This window comes from Oncorhynchus tshawytscha, linkage group LG02 (genome assembly GCF_018296145.1).
Source record: "Oncorhynchus tshawytscha isolate Ot180627B linkage group LG02, Otsh_v2.0, whole genome shotgun sequence".
NCBI classification, from domain to species: Eukaryota; Metazoa; Chordata; class Actinopteri; order Salmoniformes; family Salmonidae; genus Oncorhynchus; species Oncorhynchus tshawytscha.
Genome location: NC_056430.1, coordinates 15,314,883 through 15,340,656, shown reverse-complemented (window position 1 = coordinate 15,340,656; position 25,774 = coordinate 15,314,883). Strand labels below are relative to the sequence as shown.

The window sequence follows — 25,774 nt, the reverse complement described above, 5'->3', positions numbered from 1 at the left end:
TGGAAATGCTGAGTGATGCTGAGAAATAAATAATGGAAATGCTGAGATATGCTGATTAAGAAATCATGGAAATGCTGAGTGATGCTGAGAAATAAATCATGGAAACGCTGAGATGATGCTGATTAAGAGATTATGTAAATGCTAAGTGATGCTGAGTAAGAAATCCTGGAAACGATGAGTGACATTAAGAAATCATGTAAATGCTAAGTGATGCTGAGTAAGAAATCATGGAAACGATGAGTGATGTTGATTAAGAAATCATGGAAATGCTGAGTGATGCTGAGAAATAAATCATGGAAACGCTGAGTGATGCTGATTAAGAAACCCTGGAAATGCTGAGTGACACTGAGAAATCATGGAAACGCTGAGTGATGCTGAGTAAGAAATCATGGAAACGCTGAGTGATGCTGATTAAAATTATGTAAATGCTGAGTGATGCTGAGTAGAAATCCTGGAAACGCTGAGTGATGCTGATTAAGAAATCATGTAAATGCTGAGTGATGCTGAGAAATATATCATTGAAACGCTGAGTGACACTAAGAGATCATGTAAATGCTGAGTGATGCTGAGAAAGAAATCATTGAAACGCTGAGTGGTGCTGACTAAGAGATTATGTAAATGCTGAGTAAGAAATCATGCGATGAGTGATGCTGAGTAAGAAATCATGGAAATGCTGAGTGGTGCTGACTAAGAGATTATGTAAATGCTGAGTAAGAAATCATGGAAACGCTGAGTGATGCTGATTAAGAGATTATGTCAATGCTGAGTGATGCTGAGTAAGAAATCCTGGAAACGCTGAGTGATACTAAGAAATCATGGAAATGCTGAGTGATGCTGAGTAAGAAATCATGGAAATGCTCAGTGGTGCTGACTAAGAGATTATGTAAATGCTGAGTAAGAAATCATGGAAACGCTGAGTGATGCTGAGTAAGAAATCATGGAAACGCTGAGTGATGCTGATTAAGAGATTATGTAAATGCTGAGTAAGAAATCATGGAAACGCTGAGTGATGCTGAGTAAGAAATCCTGGAAACGCTGAGTGACACTAAGAAATCATGTAAATGCTGAGTGATGCTGAGTAAGAAATCATGGAAACACTGAGTGATGCTGATTAAGAGATTATGTAAATGCTGAGTGATGCTGAGTAAGAAATCCTGGAAACGCTGAGTGACACTAAGAAATCATGGAAATGCTGAGTGATGCTGATTAAGAGATTATGTAAATGCTGAGTGATGCTGAGTAAGAAATCATGGAAACGCTGAGTGACACTAAGAAATCATGGAAATGCTGAGTGATGCTGAGAAATAAATCATGGAAACACTGAGTGATGCTGATTAAGAGATTATGTAAATGCTGAGTGATGCTGAGTAAGAAATCCTGGAAACGCTGAGTGATGCTGATTAAGAGATTATGTAAATGCTGAGTGATGCTGAGTAAGAAATCATGGAAACGCTGAGTGATGCCCAGTAAGAAATCATGGAAACGCTGAGTGATGCTGATTAAGAGATTATGTAAATGCTGAGTGATGCTGAGTAAGAAATCATGGAAACGCTGAGTGACACTAAGAAATCATGGAAATGCTGAGTGATGCTGAGAAATAAATCATGGAAACACTGAGTGATGCTGATTAAGAGATTATGTAAATGCTGAGTGACACTAAGAAATCATGGAAATGCTGAGTGATGCTGATTAAGAGATTATGTAAATGCTGAGTGATGCTGAGTAAGAAATCCTGGAAACGCTGAGTGACACTAAGAAATCATGGAAATGCTGAGTGATGCTGATTAAGAGATTATGTAAATGCTGAGTGATGCTGAGTAAGAAATCCTGGAAACGCTGAGTGACACTAAGAAATCATGGAAACGCTGAGTGATGCTGATTAAGAGATTATGTAAATGCTGAGTGATGCTGAGTAAGAAATCATGGAAACGCTGAGTGATGCTAAGTAAGACACCATGGAAACGCTGAGTGATGCTGAGAAAGAAATCATTGAAACGCTGAGAGTTGATGAGAAAGAAATTATGGAAACGCTGAGTGATGCTGGACATGCCCCCCATCCCCCAAAACACGTGTAAATGCTGGACTATAAATTGTTCCATCCTCTATTATACCTATGCTAAAATGTTTATTATACTTTACTGAACCATTTCATTTATGTTCTTATATTTTATTTCATATTCTTGTTGCATTGTCGAGAAGGAACCTGCAAGTAAGCATTTCGTGGACGGTGTATACCATGTGTATCCTATACATACGACTAAAACTCAAAACTTGAGTAAGGCATCGTGGAAACGCTAAGTGATGCATCATGGAAGATCATAACATATCACTCCTGCAAGGCGAATGGGACTGGTTTCAGGGCTCCCCCCCACGTCCCCTGAGGACTGCTACGGTGTATGGCATTTCCAAGTGATGTGGGGGGAGCCCTGAAACGGCTCCCATGTGCTGAGGAGGCAGATAACTTATATTTGGGTCTCCTAGTTCTCTTGAGAAATGGGGGTTTTCTATGTTGAGTTACAGTAGGTTACCATTGAGACACAAAGAAGGTTCTGCGTCGGTCACACCAACAATGCCACAAATCTACAATATAGTTGTTCAATATAAAATAGTCTGTTTTTCCATGGGAAAAGAAAGGACTTGGACCAATGACTTGTAATCACATTTTGTTTGCTACCGGAATCGAGACATACTTTTACCAGAAGACGAGTCCAAAGTCGGTAATACTATACTTAGATGGGAAGAAACATCCTTGGGTCAGAATACACAGACAAACAAATCCATGTGAATTGATTCCTGCTTCTAACAAATACATCCATCTGAAGCTGTTGAACAATAACCTGAAGTCACAAAGCCAGAGAAATGCCTCTGTTAATGGGATTTATTTCATAAAAGCTGCATTAGAGACTTAAACAATAGGTTTTTCTTTGCTGCAATCTCACTAAAACAATTCCTAGTAGGTTCATAAAGAAGAAAGCCTTCATGAAGACAGCTTTGTTACTTGGTAACATTTATTTTCAGGTCGAAGGGTTTCTTCATTCACCAAAGTTTCTCAAAGGTGGCCTTGTTTGACATTAGTCTTTGTGGAAAAGCATAAGTTCAGCATGAGCACCATGTCATTGGGACAAAATTTGCAACAAAGATGATAACAATCACCATGGCGATGGTGATGATGCGTCAGGTGACCGTGAGCTCTAAGGAAGGGTTCTGCTGTTGACTCCATCTTTAGAGGAGAAACTCTTTAGAATCCATAGAATAGGTTGTGTTCCCATGCAGAGTTGTGACTGAAGTCCTGCTCCCTGCAGCTAAACAAACCAACACAGCGTCACATGAATGGAGGGGGGGAGTGAGGACTGGAAGGCGGGGCTATTCTGGGCTGTAGCCTTTCTAGGGTCTGCTTGTGTTCACAGGGGCGGGAACAAGAGTTGGAGCAATGGGGGAGGATGGGAGGGAGAGGATAGTGTGGACCACCTCACCACAGACCCCCCAGCTCCACCCTGGCCCCTTCTCACCCCATCCTGGCCCAGCATCCCTCTTGAAGCAGGCAGGCTAGGCCTCTGGGCAGAGAGCATTTCTGATCGTCTCAGCTCCCTCCTGCAAGCGAAGGTTGTGGCTATTTTCAACTCCCACTCCAGCCCTTTCCACTGTGTGGTATCTATGTGCAGCCTAAAGGCTATCACTGGGACTGGGGAGTACGTTCTCCACAGGCTCTCTGCTTAGGCAAAGGGAGATCACACCACAACAAGCTGGCAGAGGCAGTGCGACTAGCAACAGACCAATGGCTAATGTGTGACTCCTACTGTGTTGGTGCTCAGTGTGTCACTTGCGGTTTCAGGGTTTTATGAGGTGAGGAATGAAGAAACACTAAGCCACCTGGGGAAAGGAGAGACTAGGAGACAGTTAAGAAGCAAGGGGCAGGACTAGACATTACATTTAGATTACATTTACATTATATTTTGGCTCATTTAACAGCAGTGGAGGTTGGTGGGAGGAGCAATAGGAGGACAGGCTCATTATAATGGATGGAATGAAATTAATGGAACAGATCCAAACATGTGGTTTATATATGTTTGATGTGTTTAATATCGTTCCATTTCTTCCATTCCAGCCATTACAATGAGCTGTTCATCCTTTAGCTCCTACTAACAGCCTCCACTGTTTAACAGACACTCTTATTCAGAGCGACTCACAGTACAGTGCTATATCGCTGACGGTTTGACTTACAGGAAGAGGAGGATGCCAGTGTTGGCCATGGCATAAGCCAGTCCCAGGATTCCACTGCCCATGATAGCATTCCCCAGGTTGAACACAGACATGCCGAAAGACGTCTTTCCCTCAAACTGATCAAAACAAATATAACAATCTCAGATTCAGTTCATTCAATACTGAGGTAAAGCAGAAAATTGCTGCTGTTCTTACATTTTTAAACTCATGATTTTTATCAAGTGGAACGTGACAGGCAGAATGTGTTACCAGATTCCAATCACATAGTGTGTGCATCCCAAGTGGCACCCTATTCCCTATATAGTACACTTCTTTTGAACAAACCCCTATGGTCAAAAGTAATGCACTACATAGGGAATAGGGTACCCACTTGGAACAAAGCCAGGGAGTGGTGTTTGAGTTGAGGTACATGTGGAGTTAATGAAGTCAGCTACACTCACATCTGCGAAGCGCATGGGCTTCCTCCCATCTCCGTTGGGCAGAAACTCCTCATTCTCCAGGATGGCATCAGGATCATCAAACCTGGATGAAACAAAAAACCTTGTTACAATCGAAAGTCTCCAAAACCTGCAGCTTAAAATGGGGACACAAGCTACACAGACAGGAGGGAGTTAATTGTTAAAACAGTGTTAAAAATGCTTCACTTAAAGGATTGTTTGTGAGTAATGATTTGACATCGTCAGTAGGCCTACTAGGTAGAGATTGTCGGTGTGACTGTGTGTAGAAAGTAGAAACCTACCTGACGTTTTGAGTACCATTTCTGTGTTGGAAACAGAGCGTCCACGGGGCGTAGGAAGGACAAAAACAAGGCAAACATGCACTTAGAAACACAAACACCACTCAGGAAATCAGACGTCATTCACGCTCTATAAACACTTCATACTCATTACTGATGTCATACACTTAGCACAAGGAGGACAGGACAAGCAAACACAATGTGCAATGGCGGAAATTGAAACAGAGTTTTATGAGGTCCTTGTATAAGACCTCTACATCCCAAATGGCACCATATTCCCTTTATAGTGCACTGCTTTTGACCAGGGACTATAGGGAAAGTACCACACTATGTAGAGAACAGGGTGCCATTTGTGATACAAACAGTGTCTCTGTATTTTATGGTTAATTACCAGTGTTTGGAATAATGTGGATGAATATATTGTATTGACCGGTGACATTTACAGGCTGTTTAATGGCTTTTGGTTTCCACACAGGTAGATAGATGACAGCAACACATGGTACATTCACAAACTAACACAACAGAGGACAAAGCCATTACTCTCTCCAGTCTAAGGTACTGGAATAACGAGGGCTGGGCATAACACTGCATGCAGTGGGCAAAATAAATGTCACCACCCTTATATGACAGTAAGATCAAAGCATCCCTTCAAAAACAATTGGAATGGAATATACAATGTAATGTTTCTGTGGTATGCAGTAGAGGCAACAACATTCAAAAAAATATAAACACCAGATGGGTGCAGTGAAATGTGTTGTTTTACAGGGACAACCCAAAGTAGGTTGGCGCCACTGGAGCAAATTAGGGTTAAGTGGCTTGCTCAAGCACACATTGAGAGGTTTTCATCTTTTCGGCTCAGGTATTCAAACCAGCAAACTTTGTAAAACTGGCCCAATGCTCTAACCGCTATAACCTGCCGCACCAATCAGGTGTAATCTGTGACTAAAGTCATTGTTTTGAGCCAAGTGTATGGCCCTTCTCAGCTGCTCATCGGACAGAGATTTTTTTATAGTTGTGGTAGTTGTTGAACAATTCAATAGTCTAACAACAATAATTGAGGTAGGTGTTAGAGCGGTGTGGGGAAAAGAAAGGACAGGAGAAGTAAACTCACGTGTCTAATTCCTCTGCCATGGTCTTCATGGACACATATGCGTCATCTTCTAGGTCGTGACCTTTCCCATTGGGCGATTGTCCCAAGATGCTCATCTCTGATTGGTCTGGCTCCATGCTCTAAGCAGCAGTTATGATACACTGCGTGTGGTCCTCTCAGTCTGCTCCCTCCGGTATCTAGAGCAGAGAGAGAAGGCATTTCATTGACACAGATCCCACAATTACTCCCCTATCTGTCTTGTTGTGCATCTACAGGATACAGTGCACGTGGTGACACTTGTATATGTATAAATAGGCATTCAGTTAAAAAAAACATCCAACAATAAACTTCAACGGCTAGTCTCTCTCTCTGCTAATGACTGTGTGCATTTCGCTACACTCGCAATAACATCTGCTAACCATATGTATGTGACCAATAAAATTTGAATTTGATTTGTGGTGACTCATTTATTTACACAGTAAAACTGTCACTTCAACATCCAAGATCTGACCTGTTTCACACACTTACTTATGGTATAAATAATTCTGAATCAACTCAAGCCACGACACTATGCTTTTTGGGCTACTACAATACCAAGTAATGCAAATAGGTCCAAAGCATGGGGTCAAAGTTTGTGTGTTTGAGCCAACGTCACATCATCATTACACTGTTTGCTCATGGTGTTCCACTCAGTGATGTCACAAGGCCTGTCAGCTTCTCAGAGCTGAGAACGGAGGTGGTTCAACTTAACCCTCAGTTCAGGTCCCACGTAATGTTGTCACACAGACACTTTCCTCCCACGCCTAGCCTATGTACACAAACTACACCAGCCACACATAACCTACCCAAGTATCACATACCATGTTGGAATTTCATTACTTCTGCATAACGTTTCCTCGTGGTTCTATTTAGTCATGTTCTCAAATTGTTACAAGAACATTAATTAAACTTTCCATAAAAACCACAAGAAAACTTTTGTAACGTCTAAGAATGTTATTCATATACATATACATTCTGCTCTCAGTATCAGAACTCAGGATAAGACACAGGTGCAGACAGCTAGAGTCACAGATGTGTATTGACCCAAACGGGGCAGGCAAAAGTCAGGTCAAAGGTCCATAATCCAGGGCAGAGTCAATAAGGTACAGAACAGCAGGCAGGATCAGGACCGGCAGAGGTTCGTAAACAGGTCAGAGTCAGTCAGGCAGGCCCAGGACTCGGACCAGACTGCTCGGACCAGACTGCTCGGACCAGACTGCTCGGACCAGACTGCTCGGACCAGACTGCTCGGACCAGACTGCTCGGACCAGACTGCTCAGACCAGACTGCTCAGACCAGACTGCTCAGACCAGACTGCTCAGACCAGACAAGACAAACTGGCAACAGACAAGCAGAGAACACAGGTATAAATACAATGGGGATAAAGAGGAAGATGGGCGACACCTGGAGGGGGGTGGAGACAAGCACAAAGACAGGTGAAACAGATCAGGGTGTGACACTCAGCATCAACAAAACTCTCTCTACACTACATCTTGTTAAGTGTGTGTAGGTGTGTTGGCCACACCTGATCTCAATGAGTGCTTGTTTCCTTTAAAATGGGGTCTGTCTGAATAGGCTAAAATAAACAGCTTTGTATGTGTAAAAAAACATGGCATGCTAGCTCCAGCCTTGTGGCGCAGTGGACTAATTCAATGGATGAGGACAAGGAAACCAGTTTCACTAGTTCAAATCTCACAAAAATAATTGTGTTGGCATGCTTAATGAAAACATTTCCATCTGTGCTTTAAACATTTTATCCAAAATAAGCTAATGGTGTAATTAAAATTATTATTGAAACATTCAGTGAAAGTTAAGGAAGTTATTAAAACACTCCAAATAACCTATAATTTCCATTCTCAGAGCCTTAATAAAACCTTCCAGGAAACAGATTAAAGCATTATCAGAAGCAACCTAAATATAAATGTTCCAAGAACAGGCAAAATGTTCCCTACCATTCTCAGAATGTTTAAAAAACGCTCCGTTTTCTGGTCAGGAAACATATGGCTTCGTTCCCACAACCAATGTGAAACCAAAAATATAAGTTTGCACAACTTCCAAGGAACCAAATGTGCTAGCTGGATAGTGACGTGAATGGAACTATACAGAACAAAAATATAAACGCAACTTGCAAAAATGTCAACCATTTTACTGAGTCATAAGGAAATCAGTCAATTTAAATACATTTATTAGGCGCTAATCTATGGATTTCACACGACTGAGTGGGGGCGCAGCCATGGGTGGGCCTGGGAGGGCATAGGCCCACCCACTTGGGAGCCAGGCCAACACACTGGAGAGCCAGGCACAGACAATCAGAATGAGTTTTTCTCCACAAAAGGGCTTTATTACAGACAGAAATACACCTCAGTTTCATTAGATTTCCAGGTGGCTGCTCTCAGATGATCCCGCTGGTGAAGAAGCCGGATGTGGAGGTCCTGGGCTGGCGTGGTCACACGTGGTCTGTGATTGTGAGCCCGGTTGGGCGTACTGCCAAATTCTCTAAAACGACGTTGAAGGCAGCTTATGGTAGAGAAATGAACATTATATTATTTGGCAAAAGCTCTGGTGCACATTCCTGCAGTCAGCATACCAATTACACGCCCCCTTAAAACTTGAGACATCTGTGGCATTGTGTTGTGTGGAAAAATGGCACATTTTAGAATGGCCTTTTATTGTCCCCAGCACAACGTGCACCTGTGTAATGATCATGCTGTATAATCAGCTTCTTGATATGCCACACCTGTTCAGTGGATGGATTATATTGGCAAAGGAGAAATGCTCACTAACAGGGATGTAAACAAATTTGTGCACCAAATTTGAGAGAAATAAGCTTTTTGTGCATATGGAATATTTCTGCGATCTTTTATTTCAGCTCTTGAAACATGGGACCAAGACTTTACATGTTGCGTTTATATTTTTGTTCAGTATAGATAAATCCTTAAGCTAACATAGCTGGTCATGTAACTGTAAATGTTTCGGGTTTTGACCATGGTCTGAAGGTATGAAGGTAAAGATGAGAGGTTGAGTTGGAGGGTAAGGAGATGGAGACGACTATGATATACGATCTCTGTCTGAAAGGTCAACACACTAAACCTGCAGAGTAATAATGTATGTGCGGGTGTTAACCTTTCTGCAGTGATGGTATAGTTACTCCCCACCAGGTTGCATGCCCTCAGTGACAATGATTCACCTCATTTCCAATTTCCTCTGTGATCTCAGAGGCTCACAAGGGGTCAGTTCCACAGACAGACAATGGGCAGTGTTGTTGTGATGGGAGCAGCTTCCTGGGTGAAGACAGCAGACAGCAGCCCCATTGTGTCACCACAACAAGTGTCCCCCTGCCTGCCAGAGTATCTTTAGTCGCAGCTCGCCACACAGCTGTTAATCAATCAACCACCACTCCAGGAAGAATCGGACCAAAGCGCAGCGTGGTAAGTGTTCATGACTTTTATTAAACTGAACACTGAAACAAAAATAACAAAGTGCAAAACGAAACCAAAACAGTCCTGTCAGGTGCAGAACACTAAACAGAAAACAACTACCCACAAAACACAGGTGGAAAAAAGCTACCTAAGTATGGTTCCCAATCAGAGACAACGATAGTCAGCTGTCCCTGATTGAGAACCATACCTGGCCAAAACAAAGAAATACAAAACATAGAAAAGAGAACATAGAATGCTTACCCAAAATCACACCCTGACCAAACCAAAATAGAGACATAAAAAGCTCTCTACGGTCAGGGCGTGACACCAAGGCTATTGAGTCTGCCGATAAGATACATACATGTGTCACGTAAAGAAAGCAAGGGTTGAGGGAATAGGGAATGTTTTTCCTAAAAACTAGGGATTTCGGTAACATTACTTTTCAGTCAGAAATGGCTGTAATTATGTTGCAGCGTCAGCAACACGGACAGCGCGATAAACACTTTGATGTTCTGTGACATTGCTGCAGCAGGAAGGAGAGAGAGACAAAGGGTGCTAGTCACACAGTCACTCACAGTTTTGTTTTTTTAAACACAGTGCAGCAAGTCTGAGCCTGGCCCGGCGCAATCAAATCAATTGCTGGTCGGACTCCCTCTAGTAATTTGTGTGTCTTCATTATTTAATCAAACAGTGTGCTTAAAGCATCAGACAAGCTCAGTGAATATAGTTGATTTGATTAAAACACATAGGAAATGGAAAAATACAAGTTTAAAATCTTCAACCAATCGGTTGGTCGAAAGAACAGACGACTCTTAGTCAACCAAGATTTTTAGTCGGGGACAGCGGGGACAGCCCAACTTGGTAGACTGCAGGGCTTGCCTGGCAAGAATTGGATCAAGCAGATAGATCCAGGAGTTCATCTATCAAATGTTATTAAAGAGCAGATAAGCCAGCAGAAGGCTAGATATAGATGTAGCTGTGTGTATTCAAACACTGGTACATTTAGGCCTTTATATGCATGACCCTGGGTGGTGAATGGTGATATAGGTCACTGGCAGGCCACACTTTTTGGAAAATATGAGATGGTCAGTTCGGGATCAGATAAAAGGATTCGCATTTAGAGAGTTAGAGAAAGGGGTTCCAAAAGGGTTCTTCAGCTGTCCCCTTAGGAGAACACTTTTTGGTTCCAGGTAGAACCATTTTGGGTTCCATGTAGAACCCTTTCCACAGAGGGTTCTACATGGAACCCAAAATGCTTCTACATAGATTCAAACCATTTTGGTTCCAGGTGAAAAATGGTGAAAAATGTGTCGATGTGCCCTTGAGCAAGGCAATTAATGCTAATTTCTCCCATAAATCGCTCTGGATAAGAGTGTCTGCTAAATAACACAAATGTAAATGTACTCTTGTTACAGAGATGGGTCCACAGGTAAGACGTCTTCCATCTTTACATGCACACTTCTTTCCATATTGGTATATTTATCGTAGGTTGTTATGACGCTGTATTACACTGTACCGTATGTGGCCCTGTGCTATTTGTTTCCTTACTCAGTGCCAATCCAGATGCCAGATGCTCCTGAGAGCATGGCAAGTGACCTACAGCTGGCATCCGTAGCCCCACCCAATCCAACCAAACACACAAACCAGGAGTCTATTCACTAGGATCCAAAAGGAAGCAAAACGGCTGAAATGGAACTAGCTTGTTTTCATTGCAAAATATTTGCTACAGTTTGCTAGTGTCCACTAATGAATACACCCCAGGCATCCCTGATTTTCGTACTGTGATTCAGGGGGGAAGTTAAGGTGAGTGGGCACCATTAGTAATCGTAGGTGTCTTTCCATTTTTACACCAGAGTCAACATAGTTAATCAGCCAGTATTGACCTGCTCTGGTGCCACACAGAGCCACATGGGAGGTTAACAAACATTTAATCAGCACCAGCCCCCTGCCTGGCTGTCTTGCAGGTGCTGCTGCCCCTGGGAGAGGAACAGATGCAAGGATGTCCCTACAGTACCACACTATGTACCACATCCGATCCCGGAGGAGTTTGTATACATTACCACACCTCCTTGCCCTTCCAAATTAAATATACAGTACCAGTCAAAAGTTTGGACACGTCTACTCATTCAAGGGTTTTTCTTTATTCTTACAATTTTCTACATTGTAGAATAATAGTGAAGACAGCAAAACTATACACATATGGAATCATGTAGCAACCTAAAAAATGTTAAACAAATATATTTTAGATTTTAGATTCTTCAAAGTAGCCACCCTTTGCCCTGATGACAGCATTGCACACTCTTGGCATTCTCTAAACCAGCTTCACCTGGAATACCTTTCCAACAGTCTTCACGTAGTTCCCACATATGCTGAGCACTTGGTGACTGCTTTTCCTTCACTTTGCGGTCCAACTCATCCCAAACCACCTCAATTGGGTTTGGTCAGGTGATTGTGGAGACCAGGTCATCTGATGCATGTTGGGTCATTGTCCTGTTGAAAAACAAATGATAGTCCCACTAAGCGCAAACCAGATGGGATGCCGTATCGCTGCAGAATGCTGTGGTAGCCAAGCTGGTAAAGTGTGCCTCGAGTTCTAAATAAATCACAGACAGTGTCACCAGCAAAGCACCCTCACACAATCACACCTCCATGCTTCACGGTGGGAACCACACATGCAGAGATCATCCGTTCACCTACTCTGCATCTCACAAAGAAACAGCGGTTGGAACCAAAAATCTCACAGACCAAAGGACAGATTTCCACCGGTCTAATGTCCATTGCTCGTGTTTCTTGGCCCAAGCAAGTCTCTTCTTCTTATCTTGTCCTTTAGTATTGGTGTTTTTTAGCATCAATTTGACCATGAAGGCCTGATTCACACAGTCTCCTCTGAACAGTTGATGTTGACATGTGTCTGTTACTTGAACTCTGTGAAGCATTTATTTGGGCTGCAATTTCTGAGGCTGGTAACTCTAATGAACTTATCCTCTGCAGCAGAGGTAATGCTGGGTCTTACTTTCCTTTGGTGGTCCTCATGAGAGCCAGTTTCACCATAGCGCTTGATGGTTTTTGCGACTGCACTTGCAGAAACGTTCAAAGTTCTTCAAATTTTCCAGATTGACTATCATTAATGTCTTAAGTAATAATGGACTCTCATTTATCTTTGCTTATTTGAGCTGTTCTTGCCATAATATGGTCTACGGTCTTGGATTTACCAAATATCTTCTGTATACCACCCCTGCCTTGTCACAATACAACAAATTGGCTCAAACGCATTAAAAAGGAAAGAAATTCCACAAATTAACTTTTAACAATGCTCACCTGTTAATTGAAATGCATTCCAGGTGATTACCTCATGAAGCTGGTTGAGAGAATGCTAAGAGAAAAATTGTCATCAAGGCAAAGGGTGGCTACTTTGAAGAATCTCAAATGTAAAATATATTTTGATTTGTTGAACTCTCTAGCTCAGTATGTGTAGCCCATTTATCTGATGCTGTCCGGCCAAAAATACTATCCCCCTCAAATACATTGGCTACACATTGTAAGACAGAGGGGTGCTGTTTTGCTCGCTCGGATGCTTTCTCCGGTGAAATAGTTTCAGCCACTTGTGAATTGAATTAAAGTCGGCTGGAAGCTGGAAAAGCTGGAATTATTTTGGACGAACAAGTGAATGTAACCTACTTTTGAATACGTGGTGCGTCCAATGGGCTAATAAACTAAGCTTCCCCTGAAGTACATTTAAATACATTTACCAAAATTATACATTTACTCCTTCCTATACAGAAATAAATAAAGTAATTCAAAATACTTCACCAGAAAGCATGACTTAGGTACAGAGGATCATTAGCTTATTTTGTTTCAAATCACAAGCTTGTACTACAGTATGACTCTTTGGGAAGCGCACAATTTGGGCAGTACACGTGGCAATAGGACTAGCTGATTATTGAGTTGTGGCTGTCAGTGAAAAGCATCTAAAATGTGTTAAGATAATGTGTCTGGAGTATAATAAATAAAAATGTTGAGACAAGACGAAGGGGAGGGGTGTGTGGCAAAGATATAGGCATGCCTCTCTCCAGAATGCATGCGCTCAGCTTTCCAGAATGACTCGGCTGTCTCCCGACAATTCTTGCACATTCACTGTTTCATTGTGTGCATTGTTGGCCATTTGATTGTTTATTTTTATCAACTCCCCATTACATACAGTTGAAGTCTGAAGTTTACATACACCTTAGCCAAATACATTTAAACTCCTGACATTTAATCCTAGTAAAAATTCCCTGTCTTAGGTCAGTTAGGATCACCACTTTAATTTAAGAATATGAAATGTCAGAATAATAGTAGAGAGAATGATTTATTTCAGCTTTTATTTATTTCATCACATTCCCAGTGGATCAGAAGTTTACATACACTCAATTAGTATTTGGTAGCATTGCCTTTAAATTGTTTAACTTGGGTCAAATGTTTCAGGTAGCCTTCCACAAGCTTTCCACAATACGTTGGTTGAATTTTGGCCCATTCCTCCTGACAGAGCTGTAGTAACTGAGTCAGTTTTTTAGGCCTCCTCGCTCGCACATGCTTTGTCAGTTCTTCCCACACATTTTCTATAGGATTGAGGTCAGGGCTTTGTGATGGCCACTCCAATACCTTGACTTTGTTGTCCTTAAGCCATTTTGCCACAACTTTGAAAGTGTGCTTGGGGTCATTGTCCATTTGGAAGACCCATTTGTGACCAAGCTTTAACTTCCTGACTGATGTCTTGAGATGTTGCTTCAATATATCCACATAATTTTCCTACCTCATGATGCCATCTATTTTGTGAAGTGCACCAGTCCCTCCTGCAGCAAAGCATCCCCACAACATGATGCTGCCACTCCCATACTTCACGGTTGGGATGGTGTTCTTCGCCGTGCAAGTCTCCCCCTTTTTCCTCCAAACATAACGATGGTCATTATGGCCAAACAATTCTGTTCTGCCAGAGGAGATTTCTCCAAAAAGTATGATATTTGTCCCCATGTGCATTTGAAAACCGTAGTCTGGCTTTTTTATGGCGGTTTTGGAGCAGTGGCTTCTTCCATGCTGTGCGGCCTTTCAGGTTATGTCAATATAGGACTTGTTTTACTGTGGATATAGATACGGTTGTACCTGTTTCCTCCAGCATCTTCACAAGGTCCTTTGCTGTTGTTCTGGGATTGATATGCACTTTTCGCACCAAAGTACGTTCATCTCTAGGAGACAGAACGTGTCTCCTTCCTGAGAGATATGACTGCTGCGTGGTCCCATGGTCTTCATACAGGGTACATTCAGGCATTTGGAAATGGCTCCCAAGGATGAACCAGACTTGTGGAGGTCTACAATTGTTTTTCTGAGGTCTTGGCTGATTTCTTTTGATTTCCCCACAGGTACACCTCCAATTGACTCAAATGGTGTCAATTAGCCTATCAGGTGCATGGTGTTTCCTCTGACACTGGTGTGGCTGGTTTTCCGGGTGGGCAGTGCGGCTTGGTTATGTTGTGTTTCGAAGGACGCACGGCTTTTAACCTCTGCCTCTCCCCGAGTCTGTATGGGAGTTGCAGCGATGAGACAATATGTAACTACCAATTGGATACCACAAAATTGGGGGGTAAAAGTAACCATATAGAAATACAGCCGGTATGGTGCATTTTAATCAAATGTTATTTGTTTAAAAATAGTTGTGTTAAAATATATTACATTACGCATTTTAAACTTCACGCCAGTAACACTTCTGTATAATCAATACAATCGATAAGAGTGGGAAAAACAGTGCTTATGGTTGTGATAAAAACACCAAAGCATTAACGATTACTAATCAAATAAAGACAACACTTTCTAAAAGCCTATTTCACACTATAGCCTGCTGAATTCACAAGATAACTTCACTTTCATTAGGATTTCAGCACAAATGAAAATGTGGCATTGACTTGCCCATGGATTGATGTTTCAGCATTGTCTCAATGAAAAGTTCAGCATTCACTAGCCACGTGTGACATGCACGAGCAGTTACAAACCTGCTAGTGTTAGCGGCAGGCGGACAAGCAATATCGTAGTACAGATGGAGCCTGAGCTGGAATGTGAAACTAACTGAAAATGGTCAGCTTTAGAAAACCCTGAGTAGATCTAGCTTGCTTCATAGGACACCCCTCTGACATGAGGTGAGTTGAAAGAGCCTGAGTGCTGTAATTAATCCAGCACGGAGCCGGGGGTGAGAGGGGCTAAGTGGGCAATGGGCACATGTGGATGGATGAGGAGATGCCCACTGCCCAGGCCGTGTGTCAGGAGCAGCCACCACGAGGTGCCAACACAAAGATCCTGGTAGTGCCTGCTCCTCACCCTCCATAGCCACGTGCCCGCTGAGTGCTCAGAGACAAAGGGACACATGATCACTTTCCCTCCTGCCTGGCAGCCCTCTGAATGGGATGGGACCCTCTGCAGTCCACATTGGCAAAGTTGACAATAGGGTGTGTGTGTGTGTGTGTAGGAGGGGTATTGTCTCGTTGCAGAAGCGGGTTATGCAACCTACAGTTAAAAAAAACATGAACTCATACTTAACATTTGCTTTGACATGACGACATCATCACTTGTGTTATGCGGCTTGTGATTACGTGAGTAATGTTAATCAGCAGTATAATGCCAATATAAAATATTTGGCATAATTTGTGTGACGATTCATTTGTGGGGCAAAATGTTCTAGTTTGGATTTGCATCTCTTCCTCCCTAGATGAACCTTGGGCTGTCTGTAATGTACTTTTCCCATCAGCAGTTTGTTCATAGTTGTTCGCTAGTTAATTACCTTGTATTTCAGAGAGAGTGGAACCAAACCGTTTTCCAGCAATAGAACTGGGATGAACGCTGTAGACATCTCACCCACCATCCCATTCTCACACTGCCTGGGCTTACGCCTCCCAAATTAGGGTTGTGTTTTTCACCTTGTCGGCTCAGGTATTCAAACCAGCAACCTTTCAGTTATTGGCCCAACAGTCTAACTGCTAGGCTACCTGACACCTTAAGTGTGCATGGAGAATTGTGCACGGAGATACATACACAGAGAACACAGCCAAGTGGACTGGATCCAGCGACTGTGTGATGGGATTGGGGTGCCCCTGGGACATGGGCACAGACAGTCCACGTTGAGAAATGCAGCTGTTCTTCTCCGTTACACGTCTCATCAAATTCTGTCACGTCAGGCGACAATTATAATAGCTTGCGGGAAACCATTGAAATGTACTGAAGCCAGGGTGACATGATATTTGATATGTAACTCAGTGATCCCACTGTAATGGAAAACCATGATAGCTGTGGTACTTTCCATAGACCATTTGTATTTTTATTTATTATGGATTATGTTGGAGAGGCTTCCATTAAAGAACACCCTCTGAGTGATGTTACTCTTCCTGGGGTCCAGCAAAATTAAGGCAGTTGATACAATTTTAAAAACATTACAATAAATTCACAGATTTCCCCACACTGTTCACCCTCAGGTGCTTACTCCACCACTACATATCTACAGTACAAAATCCATGTGTACATATATGCCTGTGTGGCTTCACAGTCCTGCTGATCCATAAGGTGTATTTATTATCTCTTTTTTAAATCACATCCTACTGCTTGCATCAGTTACTTGATGTGGAATATTCTTTATTTGACCTTTATTTAAGTAGGCAAGTCAGTTAAGAACAAATTCTTATTTTCAATGACAGCCTAGGAACAGTGGGTTAACTTCCTGTTCAGGGGCAGAAGAACAGATTTGTACCTTGTCAGCTCAGGGGTTTGAACTTGCAACCTTCCAGTTACTAGTTCAATGCTCTAACCACTAGGCTACCCTGCCATGTAGTCATGGCTCTATGTAGTACTGTGCACCTCACATAGTCTGTTCTGGACTGTAAAGAGATCCCTTGTGGCAGGTTTTGTGGGGTAATTTTAAACTGAACCTTTATTTAAGTAGGCAAGTCAGTTAAGAACAAATTCTTATTTTCAATGATGGCCTAGGAACAGTGTGTTAACTGCCTTGTTCAGGGGCAGAACGACAGATTTTTACCTTGTCAGCTCGGGGATTCAATCCAGCAACCTTTCAGTTACTGGCCCAACGCTCTAACCAATAGGCTACCTGCCGCCCCATGGGTGTCCTCTCATAAATACAAGTAATGATGAAGAAAAGCTCTCCTCCACTTTGAGCCAAGAGAGATTGACATATTATTAATGTTAGATCTCTGTGTACATCCCAGGGTCAGCTGTGCTGCCCTGTTCTGAGCCAAATGCAATTTTCCTAAGTTCCTTTTTGTGGCACCTGACCACACGACTGAACAGTAGTCCAGGTGTGACAAAACTAGGGCCTGTAGGACCTGCCTTGTTGACAGTGCTGTTAAGAAGGTAGAGAAACACTTTATTATGAACAGACTTCTCACCATCTTAGCAACTGTTGTATCAATATGTTTTGACCATGACAGTTTAGCCACCTCAACTTGCTCAATTTCCACATTATTTATTACAGGATTTAGTTGAGGTTTACGGTTTAGTGAATGATTTGTCCCAAATACAATGCTTCTAGTTTTAGAAATATTTAGGAGTAACTTATTCCCCGCCACCCACTGAAACTTACTGCAACTCTTTGTTAAGTGTTGCAGTCATTTCAGTCGCTGTAGTAGCTGACATGCATAGTATTGAGTCATCCGCATACATACAGTGGTTGCTCCACTAAAAGTTTTGCCATTATGCTGCGGGACTTAGAGGTAATTTGTGGTTTAGTACAGTACCCTGTGTCACTACTTCATTTCTCCAGGCCAGCGCAAGGGGGAGTTAAAGCTCTGATTATGCTTTTGGTGTCTCTGTAGTACTGGAGCCTACTCCCGGCCAGTCACATTGTACAGTGCCTTAGTGGCGCAGTGGTCTAAGACAGTGCAGCCTGTGTTGTTACAGATGCTGGTTCAATATCTGAGCCTGTCTCAACTGGGAGATCCATGATATGACTGTAGTTTTTGGTTTCTCTCCCTCTAAAAACAGAAATAAATCATTCTAAATAACAAACTGGCTTTATTTACAAATTAGTAACAATATCTCACCCCATGTTCAAGAGTGGCCTTTTTCTCACTCATTTTACTTTATTTGAAAACGAAATCATCTCCAAAATATTGTTATTTTTTTAAACAAAGCAATTATTATTTTTATTAATTTAGAATTATATAAAAGCCCCTTGGACATTCACACAGATATATTATTAACCCCATTATTACCAGGACAATATATATCGTCATATGGGTCATGGCTCTCGAGTGGCACACAATGGGATTGCCTTGCAGTTCTCCAGCTGTATCCACTGAAATAGAGGTGGGCGCGCGAGGTTCAAGGCACGAGGGTAGGGGGCTTTACGTAATTCAAAATGACAATGCTTGTCTTTCATAATTTGGCCAGATATACTTGGATGTGTAGTGTCAGCGTTTTTTTGCTGGAATGTCATGCCTAAATGGGCTAATCTTGCCAATGAAAAAAAAACATTAAAGTATTATTTGGTTTTGTAATGAATGAGCCATCTGATTCAATGAATGACAGAGCTGAGTTTGCTTTTTTCCCCAAAATATAATTTAAGGTGTTCCAAATCTTTTTACTATCATTCTTTATGGCATTAATCTTTATTTCTGTCACACCTTGATCTGTTTCACCTGTTTTTGTGCTTGTCTCCACCCCCCTTCAGGTGTCGCCCATTATCCCCTGTGTATTTCTACCTGTGTTCTCTGTTTGTCTGTTGCCAGTTCGATTTTTTTGTGAAACCTACAAGCGTTTGTTCCCCTGCTCCTGTTTTTGAGTCCTTCCCGGTTTTGACCACTCTGCCTGCCCTGACCCTAAGACTGCCTGCGATTTTTATGAATGACTAAATTATGTATACATTTAACTTAGAACTATAACTAAACAGAATACTACTCTGTTACTGTATGAATGTATGAATCTTATTATAATCATAATATTGAATATAATGTGTGTAGTTTTAGTCAAGAATTAGAACAAGGACTTTCTGTTCCTTGTTAGAACTAATGGAGCTATCGTCAGACCGGCTGGAATACTGTGTTCCTTACAGGACATTCTGTCTCTACCCAGGGAGGGGAGAGACCGTGGGCTTGTAGTAGATTGTTTAACAGGTGGCAGACAATGTGAGAAGGCTTGTGAACTATATTGCCATTGTATCTGAGAGGAGGAGGGACATGTATGATGAAATGTGAGGTATATAAACCAATGTACATGGTATTATGACCAGAGCTCTCAAGAATAAACGCTTTTGGCTAATTTTGGTGGCTGGTCTCTGTCCATTTTATGCAAATAAGAACCTTACAAATTCTCAGAAACAGACAGTGTTTTAATTGAATTGGTTAATGAACACGTAAGAAGTAAATTAATCTAACACTTACCCCATCTCTCTGGATCATTGACCCCTGCCTGCCTTTGACCTGTTGTTTGCCTGCCCCCGTTTAAGGAATAAACTTTTGTTTCTTCAACACTGTCTGCATCTGGGTCATACCTTAAATGTGATGGTATCATAGTGTAGTTTCTTCTTATTATTCAGTTTAGTCACATGATTTCTCAATTTACATAGCATGGCGTAGTAACACATGGTTAATGGATATAGTAGCTCTATGACAACACACTGGTGTAGAATGTGACGTCTACACACAGAAGGTTAGTCAAGGTCAAGAGTCATAAGAAGAGCTCTAGAATATGGTGAGTGCCAGGCACGTAAGCAATATTAACAGAGCTACACAGATACTTTTCACCTAAAACCTGATCCAACCAAACAGACACAGGAGGAGTGCACTACAAAAGTGTTTTACCCCTGTCCTCAAACCAAGCAAACAAAGGGCAACCAAAGCATTTTCAAACCTGGTAAAAACACAACATGGGAAAATTGTTTTACGCAAATGAACCCCTCCCTTTTACAAACCTGGTTAAGCAAAGCCAACACAAACCATTTTGTGATGCGAACTCCCTCCCTCCTCTCTGGTTTGGTTCTGGCAAACATTCTGAGCTTACTTCATTATAGAGGTTAGCTGGCTGCTTAGAATATAGCTCTAAGAAACAGCCTAGTAACAGAGTGTTAGCCACAGGGCAACTTTGCAATAAGACTCCAGGCCCTTCTTCGCTTCTTCTGACACTTGAGGCACAACTTTGGGTCTGAGCCCAGGTCAGGTTAGCTCCACTGGCTCGGCTTACACTTGTGACTGTGCAAACTAAAGGTCTGCCTCACACGACTCTGTAACATCACACGCTCTGTCGGTCTCCGTCTGTGTGAGATTTCAGCATAGTTCACTCTGATTTACTCCCGTTATTCAAAGCCCCTGTCGGAATAAAACACCTTCAATCATCGCTGCACAATCATAGTTTAATGGCTGTAGTGTTTTAATGAAGCGGTATATCAGGAGTTGTACAGCAGCAGCCAGAATGCCAGTTTCCCTGTGAGGCTCCAGTAAGGCCTCTTTACAGCTGCTTTATACCTCAGCTGTTATATTGTTAGTTTTTCTTTTCATGGAAGATCAGAATATGATCTTATCTAAATATTTAAATATTATTTCAGACGTGGCCGGTGACATACTACAGTACTGTACCAACTAGGAAAATTATACAGTCATAACTATCAGCATTCCTTCATGAAAGCAATGGCATGGCTTGGCATCCTTTGGAATATGCTGGGCTGGAAACCTCAACAGTACAACTTCAGTCAGGCACCAGCAGCTATATAAGGACCCTATAGGTGGCTGGAACAATACATAAAAACATATAAACAAAGACGGGTAACTGTCCTGTGACTTGATCCATATAAATACAGAATGTCAAATGACAAGGTCATGTCTGAAGGGGACCCATCCGGGCCAGATAGGGAAAGGACTGGGATAAGAATAAACTCCACTTTAACGGAGCTGGCGGCTTGGCTCAAACAGAACTATTCACAGGGCTCTTCACTTCAGACTGACAGGAGAGCACAGCTGCCTCTTTCCCATCCAGCCTGGTCCCAGGACAGACCTACCAGCCACCCCTCCAATCTCAGGACAGACCCACCAGCCTCCCCTCCAATCCCATCTTGAATGCGGAGCCAGGTCAACCAATCAGCTACTCCAACACGCCATGCCCTAGTTGGGGTGGGGGGTCAATGACTGGAGCCCTGCTTATCAGCCCTGTTCTCCAGCCTCACTGGTAAAGTTCTCTGTTTCATTTACGGACCGGAGAGAAAACGCAATAACTCCAAAACAGGGAAAAGATTGTTCACGTGCAAAATGTCCAAAGGTCATCAGTTTAACCGGTTTTAAGGAAATGAAAAGCTGAGGAAAAGATTAAACATGTTTCTGATAAGACTTCAGTTTGTCTCGAGTGCATATTTTACGAGGTTGAAAGACTGTGTGCTTGCATTGACAGTGTCACAGGTAACACGTTACACACGCATTTGCATTTTCTCAAGAGGTGCTGAAAGAAATAAGTCATATTTCTCCACTCCTGTTTCCGAGACAAAATTAACATTTGTTGTACAATTCTACTGCAAGAAATGCATAATTCTGCAGGAGTGAATATCATATTATACTACATGTGAGATGTTATAGGCCTATAGTCAGTGTCCACATTTCACTTACCATTCTGTTAAACCCATATGAACTTAAATGATAAATATGATTTAATTCATGGATACAGGGATACTCGTGAGTGGGATTTCAAAGGTGCATGTAAACAGCTGATCCTGAATAAGACCTGAAGAGGGTTATGAGCCACTATCTGGAATACTGTGAGCATGTAAACATGGTCATTGATTTATATATACACTAGATGACTGACAGGGGGTGCTGTTTTGAAGCCTCCACCCGTCTATCTTGGCACTTTCAAACTACCATTGTAAAACCTATTTTGGAAGCTATAGAAATACATTTATTAATGTCTACATTTGTTTTTGCCATGTTTATTATATTACAGACACCCTAGTGCATACATTTAAACAATAGTATATGAGCTAAACATTAACATAAAAAATATATATAAAAACATTTTCCTTTAAGTATATTTTTTGGAAAGTTCTGGTACTGTCCCCACTACAACAACAACACACTTAAATACATGTAATTTAGTACTTAAAACATATAATTGACATACTGTAGAATTACATTCATTCCTAAGGAGGACTGCTTCTTCTGGGGAGTGTCAATACAGCTGACCAGTGGCTTCAGAGCCTCTCAATGGCCAATACATAGCATCAGCAATCCAGGGTTTATATACATCATTGGTTTTGAGGTGGGAGTGTGGGAGGTAGGCATACTGGGAAATAAATGGTCCCCCATGCGGTCTATGATACTTATCCACTGCTACATTCCACATGACCAGGACTCATATTTCAACAAAGTATGGGCAAAGGCTACTTATACTGGCCTGAAAAAGCTTGTTTAAAATCAAAGAATGCCATTATGCACAGACTAAGAATCATGCGCTTCAAGTCCCCAATGTCTGAGGTACTATTGCTCCATTATGTGGGGGAGAGGGGGGACCTATATACAACAAGAGACTTGCTCTTTAAAAAATCTGATTGAATAGAAATAAATTGATTAGCACAATGGATATCATTTATCCCACATACCCATCACATGTTGTCTCATTCAGTGAGGGGGTTTCCTTACAAAATCATATACATAGACCATTATACCATTCATTTAGGTACTCTCAGGGGCCATGCATGCTCTGTTTTTTTAATGGTTATGCTATCTGGCAATGAAACTTGAGTCACATGTGCCAACACACATGGAGTGCACAAGATATTGTGAAGGTGGCAAAATCAAATGGAAATGTGTTTTTTATGTAGTCTTCAAGGCACCAAGGTCTGGACGAGTAAGACACAATTAAACGAACTGACACTTTTCTTCTAAGAAGGCACATGTTGGTGACATTTGCGCGTCACTCCATAGGCCTATTAATATTTGTGAGGGGAAAAACTAAACTAATGGATAAGAAATAAGGCACATTAAATCGTATATGGTATATGAAGGCATTGCTCATTCATGTGAATAAGGAATGGTTATTTTTATTCTTCATTGTCTTCACCAACGTGTTGGCAGTACGCGTCAATTGGGTTTCATAAATGGAATAGATTCTTGAACTTCAGTTTTGAATGAACTATGTATTCAATTGTGGAACAATCAATCAAAACATTCGACAATTCAGTGATCAATGAATCGTGTTTCTTAACACAGAGGCAAGCGTTGAAATACTGTTAAAATCTTACCAGTTGAGTCGAGTGCCACGCTGTGAATTAATTCCGCGTTTAATTATATATTTTACAACTCTTTACTCTCAACGCTGTCCTCTTCTTTTCTTGACTCCTCGGTCTCTTCTCTTTTTTATCTCTAAGATAATAACGCGCACTCAATTATCTCATGTAGTTTGTAGTAAAAGAAAAATGTTCATTGAGAGATGAACCGCATTTGTAAATGGACTATAGCTGAGCTGTATGGCTTGTTTTAAGTTCCGCCTCCCCTGTCGGTGTCTGCTATCTAGTCTATTCGTTCAAGGTTCCCACTCTCTGTGCGCGTGGTGAGGAAATAATCAGAAACGCACGGTGGGTTACTTTCATGTCCTTAGTTTTTACTGCCTGTAATGTACCGTAGCGAATTCGGTGGGTAGCCCTGATCCGGACTCGTCAAGCAAACACTATAACCATTACGCCAAGATGTCCAAACCTTCTGATGAGATCACCAGGTGTTGGGTTAAGGTAGCTACAATACAAACCATACGATATGTATGCAGCAATGCCATGTAGGCTCATGTAGACTTAGTTGAAGCATTTTGGCAGGCTATTGGAACACCTCTCAGAACCGTATCCTACATATGTTAATCAAGCATCATGCCCTGTCTATCTTTACATCTGGGCCCCTCATGATGAGTTCAGAGTTCATGAAATGTTATAGAGCTGGGTGGAGAGCAATATCTAGCAAATTGACATTCTTATGCTTCATGCAAGGCACTTGTACTTGGATATGCACGCCTAGTCGCCTACTATACCCATATTTGCCGGAGTCCCATTAAAGAGCCTAATTGGTTGCCGTGCCATACTGAGATTTGTCACCAAGGTCTCTGTTGTGAGGATGCCATGTCTCTGGAATGGGAAGTGGAGGATCAGATGCCTCATGGTGAGAAATGAGAGAGAACAACAAGGCTAGAGAGCCTTTAGACTGGCCAGAGGGGGAGAGGTCAATGTTTGAGCTGACAGATGAATAGACCGACTGCGCAACACTTCACAAATTAATTGTTTTAATTTAATGGTTCTGCACCAGGCTTGGTTGAGTTATACTACCACACATGCACTTGTAGGTTATTTTGGTTTCCAACCCTGAGGAAATCTGGTGTGTGTGTGTGTGTGTGTGTGTGTGTGTGTGTGTGTGTGTGTGTGTGTGTGTGTGTGTGTGTGTGTGTGTGTGTGTGTGTGTCCATACCCATGTTGAGAATGGCTGATAGGGGGTTACTTAGACCCCAGAGCTGTCCTGACAAAGACTTATGACTTTGATGTGGTGATGATGTGCTTTTAATGTGTGATTTTATAATAAAATAAAATAATCACCACTGGGTATTTGTTTCAGAACTCTGTTAATTGGCTTGTCATGTTTGAGCTCTATTTTACTGAGGGGGAAACAATTATGAGCAATGTAATAGCACTTCCTATTATTGGGAAGTGGAAAAAAGTTAACTTTGTCAGTTTATTTCATGGATACATTGTCTGCTTGAAATAAGTAAATAATCATCCAGTACGACAATGATACATAAAGTATCAAACTGCTGGGTTCTTACCAGAACAGTGTCTTCCCCACTGAGTTTGGCCTCTGTCTCCATCCTTCAGTGGGATCCAGCTTTCCATCCCAGATCATGGATCACTGGTGATGCCACGAGGCAAAATATATCTTATCCAATACCCATTCATTGACTGACTTGTCTGAGAAACACAACAATTGATACAGAAGTGTCAATGATAGGAATGGAAGAAGTTTCTGTGGTATTTCTTATTGGTTATTGACCAAACAACCAACCCTTTGACCTAAATCTAAATCAAGCTAGTAGGAAGGCGTGGTGGGGAGGTGTGATGGGGAGATGTGAAGGGGAGGTATGGAGAGGAGGTTGGAGGTCAAAGCTGCTCGGGCGGCTATATGGACCAATAATTATTCTTCCTGTAATGTGATAGACTGGTTGTCCTCAACATGTCTCAGTAGTGCATGCAGGGCCCAAGTTGCCCCATGAAAGGCAATGCTTCTGTCT

General features: G+C 41.9%; 1 protein-coding gene across 3 annotated transcripts in view; it reads right to left on the bottom strand.

Annotated features, from left to right (window-relative positions):
* slc38a3b (solute carrier family 38 member 3b) overlaps positions 1 to 24,200 on the bottom strand; it is a 59,264-nt gene extending 35,064 nt beyond the window's left edge. The window contains exons 1-5 of one of the 3 annotated variants that reach the window (XM_042330931.1): positions 23,754 to 24,198; positions 6,069 to 6,244; positions 4,961 to 4,981; positions 4,662 to 4,743; positions 4,222 to 4,337 (exon numbers count right to left, since the gene is read on the bottom strand). In XM_042330931.1, the coding sequence (XP_042186865.1) occupies positions 4,222 to 4,337; positions 4,662 to 4,743; positions 4,961 to 4,981; positions 6,069 to 6,184 (335 nt within the window). In that variant the 5' untranslated portion in view covers positions 6,185 to 6,244; positions 23,754 to 24,198. Of the gene's footprint in view, positions 1 to 4,221; positions 4,338 to 4,661; positions 4,744 to 4,960; positions 4,982 to 6,068; positions 6,245 to 19,914; positions 20,119 to 23,753 lie in introns of those variants that run through there. The other 2 variants (XM_042330932.1, XM_042330933.1) reach the window with 2 other exon arrangements.
* Positions 24,201 to 25,774: the final 1,574 nt, after the last annotated feature.